The sequence below is a fragment of the Microtus oregoni genome, unplaced genomic scaffold, assembly GCF_018167655.1.
Source record: "Microtus oregoni isolate MIOR12 unplaced genomic scaffold, Mior012 000049F_ref0000343, whole genome shotgun sequence".
Taxonomy (NCBI): Eukaryota; Metazoa; Chordata; class Mammalia; order Rodentia; family Cricetidae; genus Microtus; species Microtus oregoni.
The window spans coordinates 1,630,991-1,647,788 of record NW_024543223.1 but is presented as its reverse complement, the minus strand read 5'-3'; the positions used below and the strand labels follow the sequence as shown (position 1 = coordinate 1,647,788).

Here is a 16,798-nt window from a genome sequence, read left to right as displayed (position 1 = left end):
ACCTCAAAGTGATAGTATCAGAAGGTGAATGGGCAGTAATTAGGTCTTCAAAGCCAGGTATGGTGGGGACACACTGGTAATCCCAGGAGGTTGAGACATGAAGATTGTGGGTTCAAAGCCAGCCTAGGCTACATGCATACTAAGGCTTTGTGCCTGGTAAGCGAGTGCTCTACTACTCAGCTACAGCCCAGTCCACAGCAGGAGTCAGTAGCTGCCTCTGTCTCCTAAGTCCTGTCTCCTGCCCGCCACTGCCTCCTACAGTGTTACTGCCTAGCTGTGACCTTCCGTGAGTCACTTTTACTTATTTATCACTGGTTCCCTTGTCTTCCTAATGAGAGATGGGCTGTTTCGTGTGATATTTATAAAGGTGTGTGTAGTCAGCTCTGTTTGTGCCACTTCACGCCTGATACACAGGAGAGCAGTCACAAGTCCTGCTGGACACCCAGACGCCTCTGCTCCGCACCCCAGGCAATGACTATGAGACGTCAGAACACTGCGGCCAGGAAAGGGAAATCGGGCTTTAATTATGTTCGAAGGCCCCGCGGAAGGCTGGCCAGCAGCTGCCTTATGACCAGCTCTGGGAACACCACCCTGACAATATAGAGCAAAGTTATGGGGGTCAGAACCACAACCCCTGGGCTGTGGAGGCCTCCTTGCAGGACTCCATTCCCAGAGCAGTATACTCAACACCCACAGCCAGCAGTCTTCCCATGTGGAGGAAGTCAGGGGCAGCCTGTTCTTTAGACTTCTGCAGCCTTCGTGAAAAGGCCCCTGGGTTAGGCAGGGCCAGTTTAGGATTCTCTCTGCTGAGATAGTGGAAGTGATCTGAGGGACATTGCTCCAAGTGCACTTGAGGTGGCAGCAGGGTACAAGGACATCAGGAGGGAGCCCAAGGCTACCAGCTAACTAGCCTTAGCTCGATGGTTTCCCCATTCTGGGGTTTGTAGTCAGCAATGCCTGCAGAAACAAATGGAACGAAGGGAATTAGCAAGACAACGTCCCACCCCCAACCACATCAAGTGACCACTACCCTGAAGCCACATCTCTAAGACCCACTCTGGGTTTGGTGGTGAGAAGCTAGGAGCTGTGCAGAACCAGTTGGAGACTCTCATCCAGCCTTAGCAGGATCTCTCGGGCCACAGGCTCATACAGCAGAAAGGGCGTCCCCAGTGGGTAGACATGGGACTAACAAGCTCACAGCAGAGAGCGCCCCCAATGGGTAGACATGGGACTAACAGTTGAATGGCAGCATGAAAGAAATTGGGACAGGATCACCACCTTCAAAATAGAGTTGTCAGACAGAGGGACTGTCTCAGTGTAGTCCAGGGGTGTCATTAATGAATGTCCCAGAAGTGACCTTTGAGTCCAGCAGATACCTGGCTTCAAGTCCCAGCTCTGTCGTTCACTAGCATGGTGAACACCAGATTCTCATTGGAGAAAATTGGAGAATAATAAAATCAGCCTCCAGGGGGCTGGAGAGATGGCTCAGAGGTTAAGAGCACTGATTGCTCTTCCAGAGGTCCTGAGTTCAATTCCCAGCAACCACATGGTGGCTCATAGCCATCTATAATGAGATCTGGTGCCCTCTTCTGGCATACAAATATACATTGCAGGAATGTTGTATACATAATAAATAAATAAATCTTTAAAAAAAAATAAAATAAAATCAGCCTCCAGGCTGGGTGTGGCTCAGGGGAAGATCATTTGCATAGTGGAAGATCATCAGGCCTGAGGCCTAAATCATTCCTAGATCTAAATTAACCATTTAGAAATAATATCACAAACTTGGAGGAAGTAAAAGGGTCCCTTGAGAACCCAGGCGTGCAGAGACAGTTCTGTTTGTGACTCATTTTGATTTGGTAGGGCCAGTGGTTGAGACAGGGTCTGGCTATACAGACCAGGCTAGCCTCAAACTCACAGCAATCCTCCTACCCCAATATCCTGAGGGTTGTTGGGATTATAGGTGTGCATCACCAATAAAGATTTTCTTTTAAATACGCATGCTTTGGATGCATCTCTGAAGCTGCGACCCAGGAAGGCTCAGGGGAAAGGCTGGGCTGGGTTGATGCAGCCTTATCTCAAAGTGGGTGAGGATCAGGGTGGGAGGTATCCAGGGCGGCAGGCCACCAGACTCACCTTGCTGCAGGGGGGTGTCAGGGTCTCGGAGGAGTTGCCAGAATTCTCGATCCCCCACTTCTTTCCCCAGTACGGATGTCAGGTAGGGGCCTGACAAAGAGGGCTTTTTCTCATACCTAGAAAATAGAAAAAAGAGGAAGTGACTGCTGTCCCCAAGGAGGAAAGCAGGGGGCTCACCCACGCCAGCAGAAACCTGCCTGCCCTCAGGTGCCCTTCTTCTAGCCCTGCTGGGCTGGTTAGTTTAAATTTGTTTAAAACAAACTAGAGACCCCTGGGAAGAGGAAATTGACAGGTTGCTTCCATTGCATTGGCCAGTGGGTGTTCCTTGGGCCATGTTTGATTGATAATTGACCCCCCAGAACATACCCTGCCAAAGTGCTGGTAATTCTGGGTTCCTGTCTCCCATGAGTTCCTGCCTTGAGTTCCTGCCTTGCCTTTACTCAGTGATGGTCTATAACCTGCAAATCATATAAACCCTGTCCACCTCCAAGCTGCTTTTGACTGTGGGGTTTTTCACAGCAACAGAAGGCCAACCAGGCCAGCTTCCTAGGCCATCTCACTGCAGGTCGTGGCACCCCTCCCCCCACTTTCTCTACAGCTTCACTGATGCTGCCCACCTGGGTTTTATCCACCATCGTCCCTCAGCAGTTATGGGCCTCTTGGCATGGGTGTGGGTGTTTAGGGCTGATGGAACTGAGCTACCAGAGTGTGAGACCTGAGCTCAGAGATACGGGGCCAGAGGCAGAGAGCAGTGGCCCTGGGTCTCATTCCAGTTTCACTTGGTAGCGCTCCCTTCTTTGAGGGTGCATGCTGCCTACGCTGCTATCTGAGTCTTCTCTCTACTCTGCCCTTTTCTGGAGAGAATGGAGTTAGATTTGGGGTCCTGGCACAGAGAGGTGCTTTTCTCACTCACCACACAGCCTTCTCTGAGCCTCCTGCCTCCAACTTCACATTCTCCAACCCTCCTAGACACCACCACCAGTGGCCCGACCAGCACCCCATAGATCATGCACTCTGTCCCTCCAAAGGGCTTATCAGCAAATTCCATCTTAGACAGGGAGGGAGTGCCTCCATTCCAAGAAATATAAACCAGCCAGGTTTGTGACTCTGGCCTGTCATCCAAACTACTTGGGAGGTTGAGGCAGAGCACCGAGAGTTCAAGGCCTGCCTGCACTATAGAACAAGGCCAACCTGGGCAACTTATAAAACCCTGACTCAAACTTAAAAACACAATAAAACAACAAAATAGTTCTGTCTCAGATTTTTTTAAATGTGGGGACCAGAGATGTAGCTCAGTTATCCACCACGATGAACTATTTCCCCCAGAACGCTGAGCCCACACCGGTCCTTCCCCCCAGTTTGCCCGTGTACGGCCTTTTGTCATAGCAGTGAGGTTTGTGACTAGTACAGACTTTGTTTCCAAGTGAGGAGCAAAAATCTAACGGTTCAGTAGTAGATCTCGGCTTAGCCTGTCAAAGCTCCAGATTCAGTCCTCTGCGGGGATGTGGGGAGGAGATGTCACTTAAACTGAAAACTGGGACCATTTCTGTCCCTTAAAGACAGTAGTATGGTCAGGCGCACACCTTTAGCCCCAACACTCGGGCTGCAGAGGCAGGTGGATCTCTGAGTTTTAGACCAGCATGGTCTGCAGAGACAGTTCTAAGACAATCAGTGCCACACTGAGAAACCCTGTTTTGAAAAACCAGATTAATTAATTAATGAAATGTGGTGGTATTGATGCAGCTCTGGTCTCAGAGTTGCTGACCCAAATGACCAAATGGTCCCCATTGTCAGCCTTCCCTAGAACTACTGCTGGGAACAGAAAGCACGGATTTCTCAAGATGAGGCAAGAGTTCAGGGAAATGAGCAGGCCAGCAGGAAGAACTCAACCTCTCTGAGCCAGAGGTCCCCCCCGATGAGCCATGTCCACCTCCTGGTATAGCCAGGGCCCAGCAAGGAGCAGCGATTGAGATATGCTCATTCCCAGGCCCATCGAATCTCAAAGGGACAAACACATTGTCTAGCTTTTCAGGGTTATTAATGGCAAAATTCTAGCAAGATGAATTGATACTATTAGTCTTCCTAGAGTACCTACTGCTGCCGGGCATTAGACCTACTCAGAGCATGTCACCAGAGACCATCGGCTCCTCACACTGGCCTATGAGGAGGCGGGATATCTCAAGTCTGAACTGAATAACTGTCCTGGCTCGATAGCTGGGGTGGGGGTAGAAGAACTGGAATTCCTAGGCTGGGTCTCTGCTTCTAGAGTGAGCTCTCAATGACAGTGGTGGTCCACAGCTCACACCACAGGCTAAACACCACAGGTCCAAAACACTGGCCGGAAAGGAGTGTAGGCAGTAGAAGCAGAGATTAAGCCAGAACTTATCCCAAGAAACCTGTCTGTTGCCATCCTTCCCGTGATTCCATTCCAAGCATGGAGGGCTGAGCGGGGTGAGGGCTGGGAAGAGGGGAGGGAGTCTCACGTGAAGCCTCCTGTGTTTTGAGCCATCTTCAGGACATCTTCCAAGGTGGACCCAGAAAGGATAAAAAATGTTTGTTTGTATGGTGGCAGGACACTGGAGACCTTCAGTGTGACACTGATGACCTCTGGGATATGGGCCGGTGAAGGGTCCTCGACAGCGGGTACCAACATGACTGCACCAGAGAGACAGGAAGAGCAGCGGTCATGAGGATGGGGAGCCAAGTTCTCCTTTCTTCCCTGGACACTGCGGCCCATGTGGCCATGGCCTTCCCCCACAGTGGCTCAGTCAATGAACACCCACCCGGGGAAGCCTGCCTCTTAACCCAGTCCCACTGGCCCTTGCTGGTGTCTCTGCTTCTTGCCTCCCACCTATTTGCTACACCTCACCTCAGAAGACCCTCTCCGTTTGTTCCTGGTGACCTCTAACGGACGGACTCATCTTTCTGTGCAGTATTCTTCTCCTGCTCACTCTCCCAGATGAACTGCTCACTCAGTTCCAAGATGATGCCCCGACCCCTGCATCACCAGTCTCTGCGCATTTGCCTTTGCCCTCTCCTCCCGCTGCTCTGGCAAATCCCACTCACTCCTTCAAGTTCTTCACCAAGATGGTGCCCAGTGATTCAGTGCTGGGAATTAAGCTCCTTGGGTATCAAAATGAACCAAACGTGTCTGTCTACTCATTCATTCACACATCTCTGATGACCCATCTTACTGGTCAACCTGACTGGATCTAGAACCAGCTAAAATGCAAGTCTCTGGGTATTCTTTGGAGAGATTTTTCTTGATCAGATTATTCAAAATGGGGAAGACCCTCTGTAAATGTGGGCGGCACCTTCTGATGGCAGCCCAGATGGGGAACATGAAAGGAGCAGCTTCTGCTTGCCCTCACTCTCAAGTTCCTCTATGCTGCTACTGCAGCATTCTTCGCTGATAATTGGAACCACCTTCTTTAGACTTCCAGTGTAAACAGAAGGCCAGCTGCTGTCCAGAATCCTTCAGGCCTCTGCACCACGATGGGACTGCCAAGACATCCCATCATGGACTGCAACACTCTGGGATTCTCAACCTCTCCAGAGAGAGACGGATGCTGTCAAACTATCTGGACCATATGCTATATGTCAGTCTAATAGATCATTCTATAAACTTTGCTCTTTTAGAGAACCTTGGCTAATACATCTCTCCATCCATTCACTCAAACATTTCCACAATGGGTACCACTCAGAGGGCTTATTTGGTATCTGTCTCCACACCATGAGCATCAAAAAGCTGCGACCTCATTTAAGCTGCCATGTCCTGTGCAGACCCACGCACTCCTGTTGGCTCAGCAAAGCAGAACCAACCAACCGCCCATCACTGGGACCCACAGAGAGCAGATTACTCAGGAAACAGAAAGGGTTCAGCTACCTCTGGGCACCTGGCAGTCTGGGAAGATAAGATCCAGGTAGGTCTTGTGGTTCAGTACCGGGAGCAGCTGTGAAATCATCAGAGGATTCTGGAAGGCCCCGCCCTGGATACTGGTCTGCAGAGATACCCTTGCCTTGAGACATGCTGCACCCAGTCCTACCCCAGAAGCAGGGGAGGTCATCAGAAACTGTGGGGAAGAGAAGGAGGAGGTAGGTCAATCACTGGGGAAAAGCCAGGTCTTCCAGCCTCTGACCAGCCCACCCTCCATTGACTTGTTGAGTGGTCGTGGTTCCAGGATCTCTTTCCCACCTGTAGTGCCAGTGGGGTGCTGTAGACATTCCCAAAGTTGCCCTCGGGGGTCTGGGCCTTCAGGATCTTCTCTCGCACGGTCTCAATGGCCATGGTGATTCGTGGTCTCAAATCAGGATTGAAAAAGAAACGCTCCAAACAGGTGAAGGCCAAGCCAGCCATGGCTTCCGTGTCTGGGGGATAGAGCCTAGGATGAACTGGATAGCTATGGAACCAGGCTAGGTGAGTTTTGGCGTTCAGGAACATCTGGGGTACCAATCCAGGACTCCCCAATCCAAACACTGGACATACTAAGCCCCCAGAAAACCTCTCAAGTCTAGACAAATGGATTTAATTGGTCACTGAGTGTCTTGAGCAGCAGGACAGACGGACAGATTGAAGAGAGAATACAAGAGGATGGATCCTAAAGAACCTGCTCCCCAACCAGGATGCACATTGGGCTCACACAGGGAGCTTTATTTTATTGATTAATTGATTCATATTGGTTTTTTTTTTTTTTGTGGTGCTGGGTATTGGATTTGGGGCCTCAGGCATGCTTGGTGCTGTGCTACTGGGCTAAACCTCCTGCCCCGCAGAGAACTGGACAGGAACAGCTGCCTCATCTACCCTCAGGCAGTCTGGTTTAATCAATAGGAGGAGCAGCCAGGGCCTGGGAGGGAATCTTTAAGTTCTTCTCCTCCTATAGGTAATGTGTTCACTGTTTCTCTGCAAGCCTTTGAAACAGTTCAAGCCTCTTATTGACAAAGGCCCCGGCGCCCTTTTCTCTCTGGGCAATTATCTACCAAACACCACCACCACCCTCCTGTTTCCCACCCTCCCCCAAAGAGTCCCGACTGTGTGAACCTAACTTTTCAAACTCCATTTTAAAGAAAGGGACTCATCTTAAGCCATATAATGAGTGGAGGGGGGGCGGTGGGGGCGATCTCAGCTCCATAAATGTGCTGTCATAGCAGAAATTTGAACAGATACCCTGAAAATAGCCAATTAAGGAGATAGGGGGCAGGGCCATAAAATTAAATGAGGTCCAGATATTCTTGGGAGGCATCCTGTCCTTGAAGATACCTTGTCAGTAATTTATGGCTCTTTGTTAGATTTTCACACCAAAAACTGACCAATGGTTTCAAAAACTACCTTCCCCTATGCCCTCCTTACCCAATCTCAAGACGACAGGACATGACCTCCCCTGATTATGGCATTTCTCCTTTAAAAGTTCTCCCCTCCAAGGGCCCCCTGCCACACTTTCTGCACCCACCATGCTGGGGTGCTGGAAAGGTGTTGGTCCAAACTTAAGTTTGAATATTATTAAAACCCTCATGTAATTGCATTGGAAATCCAGCTCCGTGAATTCATTTGGGGACCAGAAATCTGGGCATAACACTACCCGCTCACTTCTGGAGCCCAGGCCTAGCAGAGACCTTGAAGCATGATGATAAAAACTGACTGTGGTGGCCCCAGGTCATACAACATACAACAATCAGATCAGAATCCAAGTATCAGGATCCTCAGGCTAACTGGTCTCAAGAGCACCCAGTGTGTACTCAGACCTCTGTTTGTAATGCACCCTTTAGTGAGAGGCTGCTGGGAGGCCATTTTCTAGGAAAAGTCTGACTGACAGAGTAGGGGACATCCTGCAGTGAACAGGTAATGGAGCTGAGGTCAAAGCCCGGTTCCAGAGCTGGCTCTCAGCCCCCACCACCACCACCATTTCACTTCTAGGGGTCTAATGAGGACATTCACAAGAAAGGTGAGCATAGGAGAAGGTCATAGAGGCCTTCCTTCCCTGGGGCTGGGGGGAAGCTAGGTTTGTCCACTCACCCACAGAGAGGTGGCCCTGGCGGACATGGTGGCCGTGTTCAATAGCATACAAGAGCTTGCCCACCACACTGTCATGGACCCGCTTCTGGTGGACACACAGTGCCAGGATGCTGAGGCTGTACTGGTAATAGCTGGTACGGGGGTGACCTTCATGGTTGTGCCCTGAGACAAGAAAGGCAAGGAGTAAAGAGACACGTCAGGCTTCGGGGTTTCCCTTTCAGCCTCTTCCCAGAAAGAAGCCCCATAGCTCAGGGACCCCACAGTCTGCATGCTCCAACACATCCCATGGAGACCACGGCATCATGTCCTCCTTCAGTGCCTAGCTGAGATCCCAGTGTAGCCCAGGTTCTGTGCTTGGAGGTCAGAATAGAGGATGACGGCCCAACAGATACTCATGAGACAGCACAATTATAACAGAAGTATGGCCTAAGGTCCCTGGAGCCACACAAGTCTTTAAGTGGCTGGGAAATTGAGGATTCTTCACAATAGTGACTCGGGAGTGGAGAGAAGTGAGCACAGAGCGAGGAGTGTGAAAGGGGATGGAGGAGCACACACGAACACCCAAACTTGTGAGGAGAGATCAGTGTGGCTGGAGCACACAGAGAAGTAACCAGACCAATGCCTAAAAAGTAGAAGAGGCAAGCCAGGCTGGGCCCGGGGCTGCGAATGGAGGGGCCCTGCAGGGCTTAAGCTGCATGAAGAACAGATTCATAGTGAAAAGCCTTGCTTCAGCTGTTGGGACTGGGTCCAAGGCAGGAGGCTGGACGGTTGACCGAGAGGCTAAGGGTCACTGGAAAGAAGACTGAGCACCACTGCTCTGGGAGGACTTGATGTGGACCGGGGTAGGGGTGTGGGGGTGAGAAGAGGCCTGGAAAGAAAACCAAAGCTCTGACTCTCACCCAGAACACCGTTTACTGAGAACAATTACAAATATGAGGCCTGCCTCGAAAGTACAAACAACAGAGCGAATTGATGAGCCCTCCCAGAGGTCCCTAACCACTCAGATGGCATCTTTCTCACCAATGGCATTTTTCTCATCCTCCAAGAACCACTTGAGCTGTGAGACCAGCCGGTCCCCCTTGCGGCTCCCAACGAACTCGCAGTTGGCCCTGAGGGCAAGCAGGTAGAAGGCCAGGTGGCCTGCGGAAGGCTTGGTCTGGCAACCGCTGTTGTCATCCCTGGAGACAGACCTAGGACCAGGCAAGTCAATACGCTTTTATGAGAAACTGTCCCCTTGGTAAGCCTGACTGGGATCACCTCTGAAGGGCCCAAGAAAAAGAATATAGAAATGTAGATTCCAGGAATAGGAATGTAGACATAAACAAATATAAAGTTGTAAGCCTAGGAGGATGAGAGCAGGCTGTCAACAGCTTTCTCAGCAGCTTAGGGATTAACTATTAACAGTGGGTTACTCCGCTTTGCAACCTTTAGCTCTCTTTGTGAGGCTGAAGCGGCCCTCTGTGAGCGAGGATCAGCTTTTAGATAACCCCCTGGCCACTCATGACCAGCAATTGATTTGAGCTGAGTTAACTTTTAAATGATGGGATGTACGTGACTTTTGATTTTGGTTTTATATTGTCCCCTACCCTTCCCTGCTTTGTGAAACTGGCAGTCTCAGGGGAGGTGCAGAGCCTTGGTAAACACTGTCCAAGGAATGCCAGGGAAAGCAATGGACTAAATACAAACATTAGTTTAACTGCTAATGGAAATTGCAAAGAAGGGCAGTTTGCATCTGAGTTTTACCTTGAGATTGTAAAACTCTTTTGTTATTGCCTAATGCTTGCTATAAAAGGAGTTCAGAAACTGGCCTTTGCCACAGCCTTACGAGTCCATCTCCGGCCGTGGTCTCAGATAGCTGATAAGTTTTTTGTGCCCCATGGAGATTTATTTTTTTATTTCTTTTTCCTGGAATAAAGTTTGCTTCTGGTATAAGAACCTTTGGTGGTCTGCCCCCATGTCTGTGCGACCCTCGTGGACGGAACAACCTCCACTAAGGTCACAAAGAAGAACTGGCAGTCAGCTGTGCTGGTGGGGACACATGCCACAGACACTTAGAAAGTTAAATTCCAGGAAGAACCATAAGGGTGCCCACGCCAGATCTCCTGGCTTGGCCTCCAGCCAGACCATGCACTCTCCCCTACATTTCCTCTCCCTTCCCTGCATCTCTGTCTTGAGAAGGAATGAAATCAGGAAGGTATTTCATGGTTTTTCCCCCCTTTTTCTTTTTTCTTTTTTTTTTTTGTTTTTTGTTTTTATTTTTGAAGACAGGATCTCTCTACATAGCCCTGGCAGCCCAGGAACTCACTCTGTAGACCAGGCTGACCTTGAACTCACAGAGATCTGCCTGTTTCTGCCTCCCAAGTGCTGGGATTAAATGCATGAACCACTACATCTGGTGACTCGTGGCTTTTTCTTATTCTTCACCTCACTCACACTCCAGAGCAGGCCTCTCTTTCATGGCCACTCCTTGGAGAAAGAGCACAGAAATATGTTGCTTCTAGGTTCTGCATGAAAGAACATAGCTGTGGATTAGTAGTGTCTGTCTTTAGCACATGAATAAACTACAGAATAAGTTAGATACTACTTCTTTGTACCAATATACAATTGCATATCTGGTTATGGATTAGTGATGTCTGTCTCAGGCACAAATCAGGAGCACATGAAGAATTAGGTGTTGCTTCAGGAATCAGGGGAATGCAGTTTCAGGACAAAGGACACATGTCAGCATCTCTGGCCTAGTACCACCACTTACCCCTTCACTCTGCAGATGGAGGAAGGCCCAAGGAAGACAAAATACGCCTAGAGTTTGTCAAAAAGTCACAAACACCCAGATGAGAGAACCCAGTCTCCTATCTCTTACGACATGGATCAAGTCATGGGGAAAGAGGAGAGAGAGAGAGTAGCAATACCCCAGGAGGCACTGCTGATAATCGAGCTTGAGACTGTGCAGGTAGAGGTCCTCCTTGGTCCCAGCCTGCATACTGGAAAGGCGCAGGCCAACATAGATGCTGGGGTTCAATTGCTCTGAGGAGATCCGGTCCATCCAAGGTAAGAGCTGCTGGCCCATCTTCTCTACTAGCTGGCTGTCCATCTGTGGTATTACTGAGGAAAGAAAATGGTGTGAGGGAGGACTCAGGGCTATGCCACTAGCAAGCGACTATTCTGACCTCCTTACCAGATAAAACCTTCTCCGGGAAATACATGTCCCAGTTCCCATTACCACACAGCCCACACCCACTGTGTAGACAAATGTCTGCTATGACAAAAGGCGGCGCCTACACAGGAAAGCAGGCATCCCCTAAGAGGAGTTAGTGTGGGCCAAGGAGAGGTGATGGAGTGAGATCAAAGGATGTTATTGCCAGGCAACCACCACACCTATCAGTAGGCTACCAGGCTCCCAGACCCTCACGGCAGCTCTGTGGTGTCGATAGTTCCACCATTGTTTTGCACGGAAGAGAAATCAGAAGTTCTAAGTCAGGCTGTCTTTCACGGTACTTCAGAGCCAAGCCTGTGTCAGGCTGCAATCCCTTCCCCTTGCTCTGATCGAAACTCCAACCCTCATGCTGGGAATGTTCCACAACAAATCTTCACATGCTGGACTCTGTCAGCTGATTCCCCAGCTGCCTGAGGAAACTCCTCCACTCAAACCTTGAAAGGCCACTTTTTCTGCCATTCCTATTTCAGTGGAAAGGGTCTCTGACTGGGAGACCAGTCACTAACAACCTGTCACAACTGGGGATTAGCCTGAAAATCTGTAGCCAAGATACAGAAATACCCTGGTAGCAGAAATCTCAGGGCCATGCCCGGATTCCAGTTGATGGCTGCCTTCCTTCCTTGGGAAGGGCCCAAACTCAGAGTGGGGAAGACTGGATTGTCTTGGAGGTCCTGAGGATGATAGGGGGCTGGAAACCACAACTTACTCTTTTATTTTACATTTTTATTCATTGTACATGCCAACCACAGTTCCCCCTCCCTCCCCTCCTCCTGCTCCCGCACTGCAGGCGCGCACACACCCTAAGAGGGACTCACCTGCCCAGGGAAGGGGAAATGACACAATTTACTCTCTTTAGCAGGAAAGAGACAGGCAGATTCACTCAAGCTAGAAAAAGTGGCCTTAGGCAAGGTTCCTATGATAGTTAATCTCAGTTGTCAACTTGACTGCATCTAGTATCAACAACCCCCCCCCCCAAGCTGCTGGACGCTCTATTAAGGGGTTTTCTTAGTGAGATTAGAATTTGAAGCAGGAAGATGATGCACTCAAAATCTGGGCCAAACTTCCTGGTGGCAGATAAGAGATAGGGGGAAGGGCTGGAGAGATAAGATGGCTCAGTGGTTAAGAGCACTGGCTGCTCTTCCAGAGATCCTAAGTTCAATTCCCAGCACCCACACAGTGGTTCACAACCATCTGTAATGAGATCTGGTGCCCTCTTCTGGCCTGCAGATGTACATGCAGGCAGAACACTGTGTACATAATAAATAAATAAATCTTTTAAAAAAACGAGAGAGATGGGGGGGGGGGGGCTTAGCTTTCTGCCTGCTTGCCCTCACTCTCACTGTCAAATTCATCTACTCCGTTGCTGGGGCTGGTATTAATCCACCTTCTTCATGATTCCAACAGACTCCTGAGGACCAGCAATCTCCAGGAATCCTCCAGAACTCCAGCAGAGATTAGGTCGCAAAGATCAGCACCCTCATCAACTGGACAACTACGAGATTCTCAGACTTTCCATCAAGAGACAGCCCTTGTTGGACCACCAAGACCACACCTTGCAAGCCAGTCTAAATTCTTTTAAAATACATGTTCATTCCATCAGTTCTGTTCCTCTAGAGAACCCTGACAGGTCTCCTACCCCCACACTAGGGCGTGCCGTTCACAGGACTGCCCAGCCCTCTCACCTGAGGACTGACCAGCGGGCACACAGAAGCCCAGGGGCCCTCTTTGTGTAGGTTTTAGTGAACGGTCCTTTCCACTTCATTGCATACAGAGCCTGAAGCTGAACAGGCAGGGTGTGGTGTCCTCACAGGGCACTGAGGAGGAAGGCAGGAGGGACAGCCTCTGTTCACTTTACAAGACACAGGAGGCCGGGAGTGTTGAAGGGACTGCACCCCAAACTCCCAAAGCTCTCAGGATGGTGAAGGAAGGGGCTTTGGAGATGAAGCGGGCAAGAAAGGAATCTCTGGCTTGCTGGCGGAATCCCCCGAGGACTGTCTGGACAGTAATCCGGGGCACAAGGATGAGGTGCTTTAGTAGGACATGGTCAGAGATTCCAGGTGCCTAGAAACAAGGCTGGCCTGAAATCCCAAGAATTGAGTCCAGTAAAGTTCTGCTGGAGCTGGGGCCCCGTGAGTAAGTCATTTGGTCCCTCTGCCCCTTGACTTCTTCATCTGACACCTGTAGCACAGGGTTTGCCCAAGGTCACCTGAGAATGCATTTGCAGGGTACATGGACTGAAGGGGAGAAGTGAGCCATACAGCCTTATGCTTCCTGCCTGGTCCCAGGGCATGAATGTGCCTAAACCTGGAACCTGAGGCTCACAGTCATGCTTTGAAAGTTCCCTCGAATCCACAAGAGATTTCTTGGGGACTACAGCCCTGGGACAAATAGCAGGAGCAGGCAGGGCCTCCAGGCACCGTCGTAGGCCTGGGATGCTTGCCTCTTACTTCCTCCTTTCTCGGCTTCTTGTCCTGCTTTGGGTCCAGTCTCTGCATGCCCTTTCCACCCTCTCTTTCTGAGTGATGGGCCCCTCCCTGTGGCTTTCTATTGTAGCCCCAGGTTGACTCGGCATCACTCATGGTAACCCAGTTTGGCAACCCATGCCTTTGCCAACACCTTCTCTAGAATACAAACTCTAGGAGGGCTGGGATCAGACCAATATACTCCCCATTCTTTCTCCAAATGAAATTCTGGCCTGCCCCAGAGAGGTTTCCCGTGTGTCCAGTGAGTAAATGAACGGATTGCTGGGATATGGAAGGGGAGGGGAGCATCCACTAAGCACACCCAAGCACTAACACCCAGTTAAGCCTAAACGTCTGTAGGAGACCTGAGGGACAAGTAAGCTTCCCCATGCCCACCCGGAGCTTCTGATTCCCCAAATATAGCAAGGGGACGGCAGAGGCAGCCATCCCTCCTCGAGACTCAGGAAGCAGCAGGCTCCAGTCCGTGGCTGGTTACTCACCACAGAGCTCAGCAAGAACCCCCAGAACTCCCGACAGGAGCAGCAGCACCTTCAGTGGCACCATGGCAGGCACAGGTGGGAGACCGGAGACTCCTGGGACCGGCCTTGAGGCTTGTCTGACTGCAGCTGGGCTTCCTGTCACTGATTAATTGTCTCTCCAACGCCCCGAAGCACACAGCTAAGTCAGCAGAGAGAAAAGGGGAAAGGTCTGTTGTGGGGCAAGAGGCCGAAGCTCAGAGGAAGGAAGGGCAAAGCCACTGTCCCCAGGTGGGGAACAAGAGAAGGGGAAGGACCAGTAGGACCCTGTGGGACAACTTGAAGCCAACCGTAGGTGTTCCCGCAACTTTAAGAGCCCGGAAGGGACACAGAGAGCCTGTCCCAAGTCTATCTGATAGTGCTTGCCGCTTCTCCACTTCTCACTGCTCCACCCCTCCCTCCAGTCATTTCCCCACACACACACACACCCGCACCCTACGCCGTCCTGCTGCAGACTTTCGGGATTAGGATACCTACCTGGTGCACGCCACAGGAGTCCCTGGAAGTGCCCACTCTGACTCTCGGGGACAAGGAATGGAGCAGGGAGCTGCGGTGATCACGTGAGGAACTCTCTGGCGTCAGCTGTTGTCTGCCACCAGCCTGCCAAGGAGGTGGGGCGACTGCTGGACCTGGCCCAAACCAGCTAGTCTCCTCAATCAACCGGACACAGCTGGAGCTTCCTAGAAAAAACAAAACAAGTTGAAGAATGAGGATGAACCAAGCAAGTCACAACACTGATGGGGAACAGGGCTGCGGGGCTGCTTGCCCTGAGCTAGAAAAATTGCTTAAAAACATTTCAGTAGGGAGAAGGAAAGATCCCTTATCTGCCCGCCCCCCCTAGAGACTCAAAGCACGAACCTAGCAAAGCTGTGTGACCTTGGCTAGAATGTTTAACCTCTCTGAGTTTCAAGTTGGTCCCCACATATATGAGTGTTGAACAAAATTATCCTAACCGCATTTGTTCAACTCTCCTTGTGAGGATGTTGGGGGTCATAAAATGCCCCTAATCATCTCCAGATGAGGTGTTTGTTACAATTATTTTTATGGCAAATTGCTATAGGTCACACTTTCCAGAGAACTTATTTTTGTACCAGGCTAATTATCACCAGCCACGCCATCAACAGGTATAAACATGGGTCTGTATTAATTAGCAGTATTCATTAATGTAATCTCTCTTTTGTTGCCACTGGGCTGGGCAAGGTCATGTTGTCAGGGAAAGTGAGAAAGACCAAGGATCCCATCATAACAGAGGGTTGCTATTTGAAGAGCTGCAGCCAGAGACGTGCACACCCTAGCCCCCGCCACCCAGGAGGCTGAAGGAGGACAGCTGGAGCCCAGAAATTCCAGCCAGCCTGGGCAACCATGGGAGGAAGAAATGATGGAAGAGGAGGGGGTGGGGAGCTGAGCATGGTTCTTGGTGCACATCTATATCACAGAACTGGAGAAACTGAGGCAGGAGAATCACTGCAAGTTCTAAGCCAGACTCTGGGCTACATAGAGAGACCTCAAAACCTGAGAAGTAAGATGGAGAGGAAGAAAGGAAGGAGGGAGGGAAGGAGGGAGAGGAGGAGGGAAGGGAGGAGGGAGAGGATGAGGGAAGGGAGGAGGGAGAGGAGAAAGGAGGGGAGGAGGGAGGGGAGGAGGGAAGAACGGAGAGAGGAGTGAGCAGCGAGCAAGCAGCTTGGAGTAAAGAGAATCTGCACACGCATTCATTTTGTGAGGATAAGAGGTACAATGTGAACCAGCAAACTATTTCTGCCAAGGCCGTGCATCCGGGTGTAAAGTGTCCCAATAGCCAGTAATCTTTGAGGGTCTACTACTTGTTTAATGAAGATTTCTTTTTCTTCCCCTCACATAACAAGCTCTCAAGCTTTTGCTGTTCATAAGTGTTTTTGAACACTCCCCCACTCCAGCCTGGGCCGCTAGACACTTCGACCAAGATCAGGAGCCGCAGGGAAGAAATCGCTGGACTTCACATTCCACACCTGCCTTAACTTTGCCGTTTCTAAGAAAATAGACCCCAGAGTCCCTGTGCTGTCCAGACCTGAGCTGACCCTCCCACACAGCCCTGTTGTCTTGAATGCCTATCAACAAAACCTGCTTGGTTGGCCCTTCACTCAACCCCACCTTCCCTCCGGCCTGTGGTGACCTTTGTCTGTGAAGAGTCCACAGTTCCTCTATGGGAGCCTCCCCTATAGCAAAAGGTCAGCACGTCCTGCTGCTCCTGGGTGAACAGGCTAGAACTCAGCCCATTGTTAGACATGACCCCAGAGAGGCCAGATGGCATGAGAAGAATGGACAGAACAGATATGGACCCATGTGGGTACACAGAGAACATGCATTGTGTAATAAAACACACATGTTACAATCTCTGCTTACATGGGTGAATGAGAAGACAAGGCCATGAGAGCTCCTAGGTGTGAGTGAGGGGAGGTTTTAT

At 50.4% G+C, this 16,798-nt stretch overlaps 1 protein-coding gene across 1 annotated transcript; it reads right to left on the bottom strand.

The window, feature by feature from the left end:
• Positions 1 to 498: 498 nt before the first annotated feature.
• LOC121436476 (transcobalamin-2-like) lies at positions 499 to 14,921 on the bottom strand. The gene is made up of 10 exons (XM_041636418.1): positions 14,836 to 14,921; positions 14,323 to 14,500; positions 11,056 to 11,248; positions 9,167 to 9,336; positions 8,147 to 8,308; positions 6,332 to 6,504; positions 6,023 to 6,209; positions 4,620 to 4,791; positions 2,137 to 2,252; positions 499 to 957 (listed from the first exon to the last, which is right to left on the bottom strand). Exons 2-10 carry the CDS (start codon positions 14,384 to 14,386, stop codon positions 896 to 898), a joined length of 1,299 nt encoding a protein of 432 aa, XP_041492352.1. The 5' UTR covers positions 14,387 to 14,500; positions 14,836 to 14,921; the 3' UTR covers positions 499 to 895.
• Positions 14,922 to 16,798: the final 1,877 nt, after the last annotated feature.

Bases quoted from the DNA above. Each gene is read 5' to 3' on its own strand.
- LOC121436476 (XM_041636418.1), bottom strand. From the start codon at position 14,386: ATGGTGCCACTGAAGGTGCTGCTGCTCCTGTCGGGAGTTCTGGGGGTT. The intron at 8,309-9,166 runs GTGAGAAAGATG...TTCTTGTCTCAG, and splicing joins GGATGAGAAAAATGCCATTG to GGCACAACCATGAAGGTCAC. The intron at 6,505-8,146 runs GTGAGTGGACAA...TCTATCCCCCAG, and splicing joins CCAGGGCCACCTCTCTGTGG to ACACGGAAGCCATGGCTGGC.